The sequence below is a fragment of the Molossus molossus genome, unplaced genomic scaffold, assembly GCF_014108415.1.
Source record: "Molossus molossus isolate mMolMol1 unplaced genomic scaffold, mMolMol1.p scaffold_m16_p_19, whole genome shotgun sequence".
Lineage (NCBI taxonomy): Eukaryota > Metazoa > Chordata > Mammalia > Chiroptera > Molossidae > Molossus > Molossus molossus.
This window is the reverse complement of record NW_023425354.1, coordinates 44,351,183-44,363,997: the sequence shown is the minus strand read 5'-3', so window position 1 is coordinate 44,363,997 and position 12,815 is coordinate 44,351,183. Positions and strand designations below refer to the sequence as shown.

The following is a 12,815-nucleotide window of genomic DNA, read 5'->3' as shown; positions in this document are numbered from 1 at the left end:
AGGGTCAGGGATTCCAGGACTGGGTCTGAGAGTTAGGGGGTCCAGAAGAGAGTTCTAAGAGTCCTTGGGGGGCACAGTTGGGATCCAGGAGGCAAAGGAGGACAAAGGGTGAAGACAGAGGGACCAGGGCCGGGCTTGAGGGACAGAGAACGGGGGGTCCAGGGCCCTGGGGGCTGAGCAGGCAGCAGTGACACACCCCTCTCAGCTGCACTGACCTCCCCGAAGTGCTCCCGTCCTTAGACCCAGTGAGGGACTTGCTGAGGCTCAGGCCACCCCCTGCACCTCCACACGTGAGGGTGATGGGTGCCCACAGCGGGGCCTGCCTGAATCCTGGCCCAAGACTTGCCCTATGTCCTTGGCAGCGTCTCAGAGAACCAGTCGCTGCTGCGGATGCCACCCTGGCTGAATCCCTGGCTGCTGGCGGCGGTGACCATGTCCATGGCCCTGCACTTCCTCATCCTGCTCGTGCCGCCCCTGCCTGTGAGTCCTGGGGTGACAAGCTCCACGTCCTCTGGCTCACAGCCCCGGGCTGGTGGCTGGGCCTTTCTGGGCCCCTTTGCAGTGGGAACCCCTGGAGGACTGGGAAGGGGAGGTCTGGGGTGTTCGCCGCATGGGGCCTCTGCTCGGACCATGACAAGCCCTCACCCTCCAGATGTGTCCCCGCTTCAGGAGCCCCAGACTTGGGGAACAGAAGAGGTGGGGAGCCTCCCAAGGCTGGGGCATTTGGTCCTGTGGGTGGGGGCTGGGGAGGGCACTTCAGGCAGAGGAAACAGGTGAAGACCTAGAGCTGGGACCTCAGGGCCTCGGATGAACTCACGAAGAGTCCACGGCAGCCTGGGAGGACGAAGCCAGCGGACTGTGGGGGCACTGACCGTCCTTCCTTTAACCAAACCTCCCCCCACAGCTCGTTTTCCAGGTGACCCCACTGAGTGGGCGCCAGTGGGTGGTGGTGCTCCAGATATCTCTGCCTGTCATCCTGCTCGATGAGGCCCTCAAGTACCTGTCCCGCAACCACGTCGATGGTGAGTGAGCGCCCGGCGGCTCCCACCCTGCCCACCCTGCTCCAGGCTGCAGTGAGCGGAGCAGGGTCAGCCTCCGGGGGGGTGCTCTTGGGTCATCAAGTGGAGGACACGAAGGGGCTCTGATGACCGGGACCCAAGGTATTTGCAGGGGTTGGAGCCCTGGGCTCACTGGGCAACCGAAGGGAGCGCTGCTCAGGGCCACGCTGCTCCCAACCTGACAGCGAGGCTCCCTGGGCCCCCCCAGCCCTGGCCCCCGGCTTCTCTGAACTTGGCCTGTCTTTATCTAGGCGTCCTCAGGACAGTCTCCGGGCATGGAGTGGGCAGCCGCTGACCTGCCAGGCCCCAGGCCACTCTGGGTTGGCCTCTTTGGTGTCACCTTGTGGGTGGGTAGAGGGGTGGTTCTCTGCTTCTGAATTCACAGCTCTCGGTCTGCCTGAACCCAGGAGCGGAGGACAGAAGAGCGGGGGTTGGGGTCCCAGGAGCGGAGGACAGAAGAGCGGGGGTTGGGGTGGCGGCCGCGTGTGGAGGATGGGCGGGCGTCCGTCTGCCTGCTTCTGCCAGAGGGCCCAGCGAATGGGCGGCTCTGCCCTGCGGCGGCTCTGTCAGGGCGGCCTGGAGAGGGAGGAAGCAGGGGCGAGACGTCCCTGGTTCCTAGGAGCTGGAGCCGAGGAAGTAGCCCCTTGGCCAGGCTGCTCCAGAGGCCTGGGTCAGACCCAGCAACGGCTGAGGCCTGTGCTGCGGCAGCTGGGTCCCTGAGAGCCACCTCTGGCAGGAATGTGTCCCAGCCCCAGGGGAGTGTGCCTGGGAGGACCATAAATAGTGTGTGCCTGTCATTCCACGGGGGCCAAGGCGTTCAATCAGCCCCCATCTCCCACGTTGGCCAGCTCTCCTGGGTGCTGCAAATATTTTATTGTATTAAAAAGGAAAAACAAGTTGTCCTCTCTCTCTGGAGAAGGTGGCCAACCACAGATCTGTCCAGAGGGCGACCTGGCTTGTGGGGGTGGGGAGTGCATGAGGGTGGATGGGTGCTCAGACAAAGCAAGGCCCGTTGAAGCCCGCGGGTGGGGCAGGGGCGCCGGACGAGGCCTTCTGCCCCTTGCGTGATTCTTTCTGGCCCTTCAGTGGACACTCCTGGGGAGGTGAAGAGCGGGAAATGGATTGTGGCCTGAAAGTCCATCCACAGGTGACCAAGGCATCCTCAGCTCTGGCCAGAGCATGAGGGTGGTCTACCAGGAAATCCTCTAGCCAACCTTGACCCCACAGACTCACCCGTGAGGCCAGTCCTCCTGGGGATGTGGCTAGCTGGAGCAGCTTCTCTGTCTTCCTCAAAAGCCTTCCCCAAGTGGCCACAACTGCCAGGGGGATCAGCACATTCTCTTGACACAACTTAGAAGTGAGAAAATGTCTCAGCCAGTAGGGAACATCTGTGTTCTGGGCACTGTCCAGCACTGGCTGTTGGAGTGAAGGATTCTGCGAGGGAGCAGGAGGGGCCAGGCTGGGGAGAGAGGAGCCTAGTGGAGGAGGGGCTGGGCGAGCGTGGCGTGGGGTCTGGTGGGACTGGAGCTGGGAGTGCAGGTACAGGTGAGACCAGAGGTGAGGCAAGGCCTCAAATGCCAAGGTAAGGACCCTGGACATCATCTTCAGGGCAGGGGAGCCACAGAGGGTGGAGGCGTGGGAGGGACTGGGGTGAGCATGGACGGGATGGGGTGAGACGAAAGTCAGGGAGGCTGGTGAGCTGAGTTGAACTGATCTGGGGAGAAGACACTGAGTCCCAGCCCAGGGTACGCTAGTCCCAGGCAACGCTCCGCTTCCACCATTAACCTGTGATTTTTTCTTTTTCTTTATTGATTTTAGAGAGAGAGGAAGGGAGAGGGAGAGAGAGAGATGGAAACATCAATGAGAGAGAACATCGATTGGCCGCCTCCTGCACACCCCCCATCAGGGAGCGGGCCCACAGCCTGGACATGTGTCCTGATTGGGAATCAAACCGGCAACCTCTTGGTGCATGGGTCGACGCTCAACCAGTGAGCCACACCGGCCAGGCAACCTGTGATGTTAACCGTGGTCCCAGAGAGGTTTGGCTTTAAAAGGTGGTGCCCTGCTGTTGCCGGAAGCCCAGACAGCTCTGCCTTGTGTGGCTGCAGTCCCTGGGGCCTCCTAAAGCTGGACGGGGCGGGGGTGGGAGAGGGGACCCTGTTACGTTCCCAAGCCAGTCTGGTGGCCTTTTAGGGAAGTTTTGCTGAGGCCCGATGCTCATGGCTTCCCTGTGATTTATGGGATGTGTCCTGGGGAGATTTGTGGAACCTGGGTCAACCCTAGGGGATTGGGGGGATCCTCTTGCCCCACCCCCTGGCTCTCCAGGTGAGACTGAGCAGCTGTCAGGAGAGGCTGTGGGCCGGGCTGCGGGGAGAGGCGGCCTGCGGAGGCTGAGTAGGGACAGATCTGGGAGGGTCCAGGCTCTGAGGCAGGCTGGCTCTTTATTCTGAGGGCAGTGGGGAACCACCAAGGGGCTGATGGGCTAGATTTGTAGTGTGATGCCAGGGGCAGGAGGGTGACAGTCCGGTCAGATGGAGGCCGAGGGCAGGGCTGAGAGGCCTCCAGGCCTGGGGGCACGAGAGATGGGCTTGCGATGTAGGTGGTGAAATCAGGCCTGGGGATAGCGGGTAGGGGAGGAGTCAAGGATGCTGTAGTGTCTAGATTTCAGGATGCTGGATTGTGGCTCTTAAAACTAAAACCAAGGAAAGACAATGCGCCCTGGCCGGTTTGGCTCAACGGTTAGAGCGTCGGCCGCAGACCGAAGAGACCCGGTTTCAATTCCGGCCAAGGGCACGTGCCTCCCTTGCGGTTTGTCCTCTGTCGGGGTCGTGCAGGTGGCAACCAGTCGGTGTGTCTCTCTCACATCAGTGTTTCTCTTCCTCCCTCTCTCCCTCCTGCTCTATCTGGAAATAAATGTAAAAATATCTTCAGGTGAAGATAAAAATCAATTAATTAAATCAATGGAAAAAAAAAAAGACAATGCACTAGGGTGGGCTGGCAGGGAGCTGGGGGTAACAGAACACGCGGAGCGCAGGCGGCCAGGGGCATCTGGGTTGTGTTCCCAGCAGCACCTGGGTACGGGGGCTGCAGCTCAGGAGATGCGAGGGGCTGGGGGGGAGAGGGGCTGTCTCGGGATAAATGGAGGATGGGCAGGCCAGAAGGAACCAGCCTGATGTTTGCTCTCAACGTACATCTTAACGTGTTCTCCGGTTTTTCTTCCAGAAGAAAAGGACCGGAAGTGAGTCCCAGGAGCAGCGTGGAGTCTCCAGTGTGTACCTCAGGTTGATGGTGCCCAAGCATCCGCCCCGCTTCCCGCCCTGCCACCACGCTGGCCCGCTTGCTCGCTGAGCCCTACTGAGACTGAACTGGCCACCCCCAGGCCCGTTAGGGTCATTGTCCCCACTTCCGTCTGCCTGGGGGCTCTGTACTTCATGTCTCTGGCGCTGTCCTAGGAAGCTTGCCCCTGAAGCTTTGGCCTGGGAGGGGCCTGCCCAGAAGCCAGAGCTGGTAGCCGATGCACAAGCACCTCCGGAGCTGCTCCCCCTTGCTTGGAGGCTGGGCGTTTCCTTGGTGACAGGCGTCTCTGTACTGAGAAAGGACTCCCGGAGGCCACCCTCTCCAGCAGTGACCTCTTGCTTCGTGCCTGGTCTGGGAGTTGGTCAGCTGGGGGTGGAAGGGGGGACATCTGGGCCCAGCTGTGCATAACAAGGGCAGACACCCCCGCACTCACTCTGCTTCCACAAAGTCGGGTCATGAGGGCTCAATCCCATTTCTGTTTATATGTGCAGGGAGTTGAAGGGTCACAGAGAGACGGGTGGGGGGAGGAGGCGGGGCAAGGCCCCCTTTCCTGGGAGACAGCCAGCCCGCCTGCCCGGCTCACTCCCAGACTCAGGTTCTCTGTCCCCCCACCCCGTGTGCCCGGCAGCCGACACCCCAGACGTCCTCGGGCCCTGGCAGCTGCGCTCCACCACCCTACCCCATGCCCGACCGGCTCAGTCTGCACGGCTAGGGGCTGCTGAGCCCCTGCCCTCGGCCCACACGCCCCACCCCACACGCCCGTGAGCTGAAAGGCTGTCACTCAGGACGACCAGTGCGCAGGCATGTTCTCCCCTCCTTGTTGGAGGGACACGTGTCCGTGGGGGTCACGCAGATGGTAGGAAAAGCGTCTGATGGACAGGAATGTTCTTTTAACTCAGCTTTTGCCCCATTGGCAAAAATTAGTTGTCGAAGAAAGCCAGTAAATGACCGTGCCGTGTCCCTTCCTACGGCGTGTACGCAGTGGTTATTTTATATGTAAATCAAGAGTCACGTTCCTGTCCTGGTCCCCAGAATCGAAGCCCCTGGCCCTCCTTGCGGATGAGTGGCCTCCAGGTTCTGGGGCCCCCCTCCCCTGGTTCACAGGTTCTGGAGGGGCTGAGGAAGCAGAGTTGGGTGGGGTCCCTCTGGTGCCAGCAGACATTCTCTGCTTTCCTGCTGGGGGGAAGGGAGGTCTTGGCCCCGGGGGGTGGGGGCAGGACCCTGTACCCACCTGCTGACCTGCAGTTTTGTAGGGGAATAAAGGTTGAGTGCCTGGGGCGCCTGAGGACCTTCATTTGTGTTCCTGGAAAGTGACCCCACCATCTGCCCTCTCAGCATTCACCTGGCCTCCGCCACCTGTACCCACCCAGCCCAGAAAGCCGAGTGGAGGTCGGGGGCTCCCTCATTGCCAGCCAGGGATCCTTGTCCTCTGAAACCAGGCGCAGGAAACACGCCACTTCCTGGACCGTGCAGAACGGAAGAGGCACCGCCGCGCCTCCCCGGGACAGCGCTCGGCAGTTCGTGCGTGTGTGCAAAGCCCTTCACGCGATTACAGTTCACCATCACCCCTGAAGGAGCCGAGGCTGGGAGGGGTTCGAAACCGCCTGGCGCGGCGCTGGGCCTGGAGCTGGATATGAGGGGCCCTTGTGCCACACAGAGGGCCCCCAGCCTTGGCTGTTGTGTAGGTTCTGTGGCTCCGAGTTTTCTCTCGCTCTGTTTCCTTCCCTTCCTCGAGCTGTGGGAAGGTATCCACTTCTTGCCCTTCTAAGCCCAGCTCAGATGTACCTCCCCCAGGTTTCCCTGAGCTCACAGTGTCGGGGGACCTTTGCCAGGCTGCTTGAGATGAACCCGACTCACCCTGGAGTAGGGTTTCTGGGAGGGGAATGGCCCTGGCCCCCCATCTCTGTTACTCTGCAGGGAAGACTCACTAGTGAGGGTTCAGCACCTTTTCAGCTGCCTTGGGAAGGGGCCGCGGGCACTGCCCACAGGGCCAGAGGCAGGACAGACCACAGAATTTGCTGGGCTCAGTGCGAAATGAAAATGGACCCTCGTTCAAAACAAGAATTTCCTAGTGACAACAGAGCATTAAACCAAGCACAGGGCCTTTCTCAGCACAGGGCCCCTGTGACTGCACAGCTCACACATCCATGGAGCCAGCGGTGACCACAGGAGATGGGGCCCACCCTTAGCAGCTCCCAGGTGGAGTTGGGGTGGGGGCGGGATTTGGTGCATAGAACCAGGGGTGGGCAAAAGGGCCACCTAGACCTCAGACACAAACACCTTGTCGTCGTCTCCAGGGTCCTCAACCAGCTCCATGGGATGGGCCAGGCGGGGTTAGGGGTCATCGTACAGACAGGGAGGCCCCTGGGGAGTCTGACCATCTGGCTGGACACGTCGTGGCAGACAGGCGGGGCGTGGAGAGGAGACAGGCGGGGGCTTTGGTAGGAGGTGCAGGCTCGGTGCTCCTGGCCGCCGGGGCTCACAGCCAGGCCGGCCTGAGTCTGGCCTTGTCCGGCGCATAGTATGGAGCCGGACAGGCCAACACGGAGCAGCCAAGGTAAACAGAGGCTCCCACCTCACCACCGCTCGCCAGGGGCAGGAGGGAATTCCAGGGCAAGCCCCGGCACGCTTCCCACAGGCTCAGGGGTGGCAGCTGCCAAAACGCTCGCGGCTTCCCCCTACCCCCTTCGGCCGCCAGGCCCCCATCTGCCCTCTTCACGGCGGTAGGAGAGACCCGGTTGGGGCTGCACTCGAAGAAATAGAGGGTTAAGAACAGAACACGAAGACACCCCCCCATTCAAGACCTGAACCCCGGCGTCCACAGCAGCTTATTCGCCGGAGCCCCAAACTGGAAAGAACCCAAATGTCCACCGACGGGAAGGACGAACAGTGTGGTATGTCCACACCATGGAATACTCGGCAGTAAAAAGGATCAAGCCTGTATATGCAGCCACAGGATGGCGCTTGAAACCCTGGCGTTAGCCCTGGCTGGTTTGGCTCAACGGTTAGAGTGTTGGCCCGCGGTTAGAGTGTTGGCCCGCGGACCAGAGAGTCCTGGTTTCAGTTCCCACTAAGGGCACGTACCTCGGTTGCAGTTTGTCCCCGGCCCCGGTTGGGCTGTGTGGGTGGCAACCACTCTATGTGTCTTTCTCACATCGATGTTTCTCTCTCTCTCTCTTCCTCCCTCTCTCTTTCCCGCTCTATCTGAAGATAAATGCAAAAGTGTCCTAGGGTGAGAATAGAAAAAAAAAACCCTGGTGCTGGCGCAGCCGGTGTGGCTCAGTGGCTGAGCGTCGACCCATGCTCCTAGAGGTCGCTGGTTCGATTCCTAGTCAGGGCACATGCCCCGGTTGTGCCTGATGCCCAGTGGGGGGTGTGCAGGAGGCAACCAATCGATGTTCTCTCTCATCGATGTTTCTCTCTCTCTTTCTCTCCCTTCCTCTCTCTCTAAAATCAATAAAGGGAAAAAAATTAAAATAAAAAAAACCCTGGTGCTGAGCAAAAGCCAGACTGGAAGAGAGCGAGTGCCGTGTGACCCCACCTCCAGGAGGGCCCAGAAAAGGCACCGACCTGTAGTGACTGAGCAGGTCCCTGGGCTGGGGGCTGGAGAAAGTGATAGCAGAGGGCAGGGGGGGACATTTGAGGGTGACAGACCAGGGGGATTGCATGCATTTGTCAAAACTCATCAAACTGTGCCTGAAATGTGTACATTTTAATTGTATTTGACGTAGACCTCAATACAGTTTGATTTAGAAGAAAAAACAAGCCCTGGCCAAAGTGGTTCCATGGTTAGAGCGTCGGCTTAGGGACCCATGGGTCTCAGGTTTGATTCTCAGTCAAGGGCACATACCTGGGTTGCAGGTTCGATCCCTGGCCCCGGTCAGGGCGTGTGCTGGAGGCAACCAATGGCTGCGTCTCTCTCACATCGCTCTTTCTCTCTTTCTCTCCCCTTCCCTCCCTCCTTTCCACTCTCTCTTTTAAAAAATCAATGGAAAAAATATCCTCAGGTGAGGATTAACATAAAACCAACAAGAGGAGCCAGAAGAGGTAGGGAGGGCACGCAGCTGCCATGTGGAGGCAGAGGTGTCGGCGTCCTCAGGAGAGGGAAGGACACCAGCCTCCCAAGGGGTGCTCAGTGTTTCAGAGGCAGGGAGGTACCCCACATTCCAGGGGCAGGAAGAGGCTGGGAACCAAGAGGAAATAGCCCAAAAGGAGGAGCAGAACGGGGAGGGGTGATGACTTGGATACTCACTAGGAGAGGTTCCAGCCAGTCCTGGCTCGTAGTGGGGGGGATAACAGAAGCCAGAGAAGCAGTACAAAGTCTGAGCCATGGGGAGAAGTCGACCTTGGGGACCCCCACTGCAGCCACACCACAGATGCCTACTCCCCAACCTCCCCCAGACCGTCTGTGAGGCCGGCCCAGGCCCTGTTCCAGCAGCATCTGAGGGGCGTGGCGTTGGCTGACTCCCTGGGACACCCAGGGAGGCCCAGACGGTGTGCGGGATTGAACTCTGCTGGCAGCGGTGTGGCCCCTGCAACCTTGGAACTCTCGGGGGCTAAGGAGACCCCCCGGAGCCTGTGCTGACCCCCTGGAGGTCCGGGTTGGTCTCCAGGATGGGCGCACGAGCCCCATCCACGCTCCACAGAGCTGCTAAATTTAGCCAGGCAGGGGAGCTGTCCTGGGGCCCGGCGCTTGGCAGCACAGCCCTGTCTCCCTACAAGGTCTGGCCAGCACCCAAGCTGGCCACCCGGCCTTTGGGCTTATAAGGCTGGTCTGGAGACTCCCAAGTGCTGCAGTCCTGGGGTGGGCCCTGGGCCAAGCTCTCAGACTTTGGGGAGCCTCCTTGCTGGTGACCAGCAGACATGGGAGTGACTTGCTGTGTGATCTTGGACGAGGCATCACCTTGCAGAGCCTTGGTTTCCTCATCTGCGAAGTGAGGAGTCTAGTACCTTCCTCACAAGCTGTTTTTTAAAAACCTATTGAGTTTTTAAAAACCTATGAAGGCATTGTGTCCCTCTAAACTTGAACCCTGCCCTGGCCACCTCTGCCTCCCCTACCCCCAGTGCCTAGAATAAACGCAGGTGTCTGTCTCTGGGGTGTGGGGTTGGGGCCAGGGGCAGAAAAGCACAGGCCTCAGGTGAAACATTTTATTTTTTTATTTTTTATCCTCACCTGAGGACATTTTTCCATTTTTACTCAGAGTGGGAGGGAGAGAGAGGAAGAGAGAGAGAGAGAGAAACATTGACGTGAAAGGAACACATCGAGTGGCTGCCACCCGCACAAGCCCAGCCGGGGCCGGGGACAAACTGCAACCGAGGTACGTGCCCTTAGCGGGAACCGAACCCGGGTCTCTCTGGATCGCGGGCTGACGCTCTAAGCGCTGAGCCAAACCGGCCAGGGCCAGGTGGAACATTTTAGAACTAGTGAAAGAAATATTGACTTCATCAGTTACTCTTGGGGGGTTTTTAGCAAGAAAATGAATTTGGGGAAGGAAAAGTAATTGCTTTATTTCTATTTCTTTTGGGCATGCTTTGGGTGTGATAACAACCCCAGTGAGACAGTCCTCCTTGCTAGTCTGTTTTCTGAACGCCAGGGTCAGAACCGAGACTCTAACAGCAGCACGTGTATGTACCCCAAGCAAGTCTGTCTGAGTGACTAAAGGAACCCATTGGAGCCTGTGCCCACCCTCTTGAGGGCCCGGGCTGGCCCCCAGGAAGGGCACAGGCTCCCTCCATATTCCACAGAGCTGCTAAATTTAGCCAGGCAGGGGAGGCCATCAGTCCATTGGTCCATCTGCCTATCAGCAAGCCTGGATCCTTGGATGAGAGGGAGAGGGGAGGAGGGGGGAGGGGGAGGGGGAGGGAGAGGAGGAAGAGAAGGGGGAGGAGGAGAGGAGGAAGACAGGAGGAAGAGGAGGAGGAGAGGAGGAAGAGGAGGGGGAGGAGGAGAGGAGGAAGACAGGAGGAAGAGGAGGAGGAGAGGAGGAAGAGGAGGGGGAGGAGGAGAGGAGGAAGACAGGAGGAGGAGAGGAGGGAGAGGAGGAGGAGGAGAGGAGGAAGACAGGAGGAGGAGAGGAGGGAGAGGAGTAGGAGGAGAGGAGGAAGACAGGAGGAGGAGGGAGAGGAGGGAGAGGAGGAGGAAGAGAGGAGGAGGAGGAAGATAGGAGGAGGAGAGGAGGAGGAGGAAGATAGGAGGAGGAGAGGAGGAGAGTAGGAAGAGGAGGGGGAGGAGGAGGAGGAGGAAGAGAGGAGGAGAGGAGGAAGAGAGGAGGAGAGTAGGAAGAGGAGGGGGAGGAGGAAGAGGAGGGGAAGGAGGAGGAGGAGGGAGAGGAGGAGGAGGAAGATAGGAGGAGGAGAGGAGGAAGAGGAAGATAGGAGGAGGAGAGGAGGAGAGTAGGAAGAGGAGGGGGAGGAGGAGGAGGAGGAGGAGGCAGAGGAGGAGGAGGCAGAGGAGGAGGAGGGAGAGGAGGAGAGTAGGAAGAGGAGGGGGAGGAGGAGGAGGAGGAGGCAGAGGAGGAGGAGGCAGAGGAGGAGGAGGGAGAGGAGGAGAGTAGGAAGAGGGGGGGAGGAGGAGGAGCAGGAGGAGGAGGAGGGAGAGGAGGAGAAGGCAGAGGAGGAGATCGTGGTAAGGGTAATGGTATGAAAGGGACAGACAAATTGACTGCCTGACTGCCTTCCTCCCACTCCCTCCCTTTCCCCCCTTACTGAGCACCTGCTGCCATCCTGGGTGGTGTCCTGTGGGGTGTGTGGGTAGAAGGGGACTCAGAGATGGCTTAGACAAGTGTCAGCGTGCACCCCACTCCCCATAGCAAGCAGTCCGTGTCCTGAGCCAGCTGTTCCAAGTGCCATAGGGTCAGCTGGGAAGGCGACAGGCCCTTTGTCTGGGGTCAAGATGGGGCCGAGGGGATGTGACTGCCACAGCTCTGGCTCCCAGCTTCTCTAGACTTTCCCATGAAAAAGCCCAGGATGTGGTTCTCACCGACCCCCTTGAAGGTGGCGTCAGGCAGACCATTGAGCTTGAGATTGGCAGACACTGTGTGGGGTGAAGCTGATCTGTGACTGGGGGGCTGACCTCGGGTGCTGGATGGCTGTGGGCCTGCCTGCTCTGGGGACCCTTGCTGTCCAGAAAGTGGCTCTGCTCTGACAGAGAGCTGGGGTTCCCAGCTCGGGCCTGGCAGGAAGAAGACTCCCACAGCCTTCAGGGTGAGGCAGCTTGGACTCGGGGCAGGAGGGGCTCCGAGCATACCCAGCCTCACCCCCCATCTTCGGGAGGAGACCTGAAGACACAGCCTGGGTGAGGGCTGGCAGGGGGGGCTCTCCTGCTTCCACTGGGTCCTTCAGCACTGCCCAGGGTGAGCTTGCGCAGTGCACGTCTCTCTCTGAGTGCGGCTTGCTTTCTTTTTCTTTTTTTTTTTTAAATTTTTATTTATTGATTTGAGAGAGAGCGAGGAAGGAGGGGGGATCGATTTGTTGTTTCACTTATTATTATTATTATTATTTTTTTATCCTCGCCTGAGGACATTTTTACATTTACCTTCAGATAGAGTGGGAGGGAGGAAGAGAGAGAAACATCGACGTGAGAGAGAGACATCGACTGGTTGCCACCTGCACAACCCCAGCAGGGGCCAGAGACAAACTGCAACCGAGGTACGTGCCCTTAGCGGGGACCGAACCCGGGTCTCTGTGGTCCGCGGGCCGACCCTCTAATCACGGAGCCGAACTGGCCAGGGCTGTTTCACTTATTTATGCCTTCATTGCTTGTTTCCTGTATGTGCCCTGACAAGTGATCAAACCCGAAACCTTGGTGTATTGGGATGAAGCTCTAGTTTATTTTATTTTTTTAAGATTTTTAAAATTGCATTTTAGAGAGAGAGAGAAACATTGATGTGAGAGCAAAACATCAATTGGCTGCCTCCTGCACACCCTCTGCTGGGAATTGAGCCCGCAACCAGGGCAAGTCCCTAACCAGGAATCGAACCAGAAACCTTTTGGTGCCTGGGACAATGCCCAACAAACTGAGCCACACCAGCCAGGGCAGCTCCACTTTCTTTCTTTCTTTTTTTTTTGTGGTACGTGCCCCTAGCAGGAACCGAACCCGGGACTCTCTGGTCCGCAGGCCAACGCTCAACCGCTGAGCCAAACTGGCCAGGGCTGCTCTACTTTCCTCATCTGCAAAAAGAGGTGAGGGTTGCCCTGGACACTTTGGCTCAGCGGTTAGAGCGTCAGCCCGCAGACCGGAGAGACCCAGGGTTCGGCTCCCGCTAAGGGCATGTACCTCTGTTGCAGTTTGTCCCCGGCCCCGGTTGGGGTCATGTGGGTGGCAGCCAGTCGATGTGTCTCTCTCACGTTGATGTTTCTCCCTCTCTCTTCCTCCCTCTCTCCCTCCTGCTCTATCTGAAGATAAATGCAAAATGTCCTCGGGTGAGGATAAAAAGAAAAGAGGTGAAGTTTGAGGAAGGC

General features: G+C 58.9%; 1 protein-coding gene across 3 annotated transcripts in view; it reads left to right on the top strand.

The window, feature by feature from the left end:
• Nucleotides 1-5,693, top strand: part of ATP2A3 (ATPase sarcoplasmic/endoplasmic reticulum Ca2+ transporting 3) — a 36,641-nt gene extending 30,948 nt beyond the window's left edge. Inside the window, exons 19-21 of one of the 3 annotated variants that reach the window (XM_036267755.1) lie at nucleotides 363-480; nucleotides 905-1,022; nucleotides 4,284-5,693. In XM_036267755.1, coding sequence (XP_036123648.1) covers nucleotides 363-480; nucleotides 905-1,022; nucleotides 4,284-4,300 — 253 coding nt within the window. In that variant the 3' untranslated portion in view covers nucleotides 4,301-5,693. Of the gene's footprint in view, nucleotides 1-362; nucleotides 481-904; nucleotides 1,023-4,280 lie in introns of all 3 variants that reach the window. The other 2 variants (XM_036267754.1, XM_036267756.1) reach the window with 2 other exon arrangements.
• Nucleotides 5,694-12,815: the final 7,122 nt, after the last annotated feature.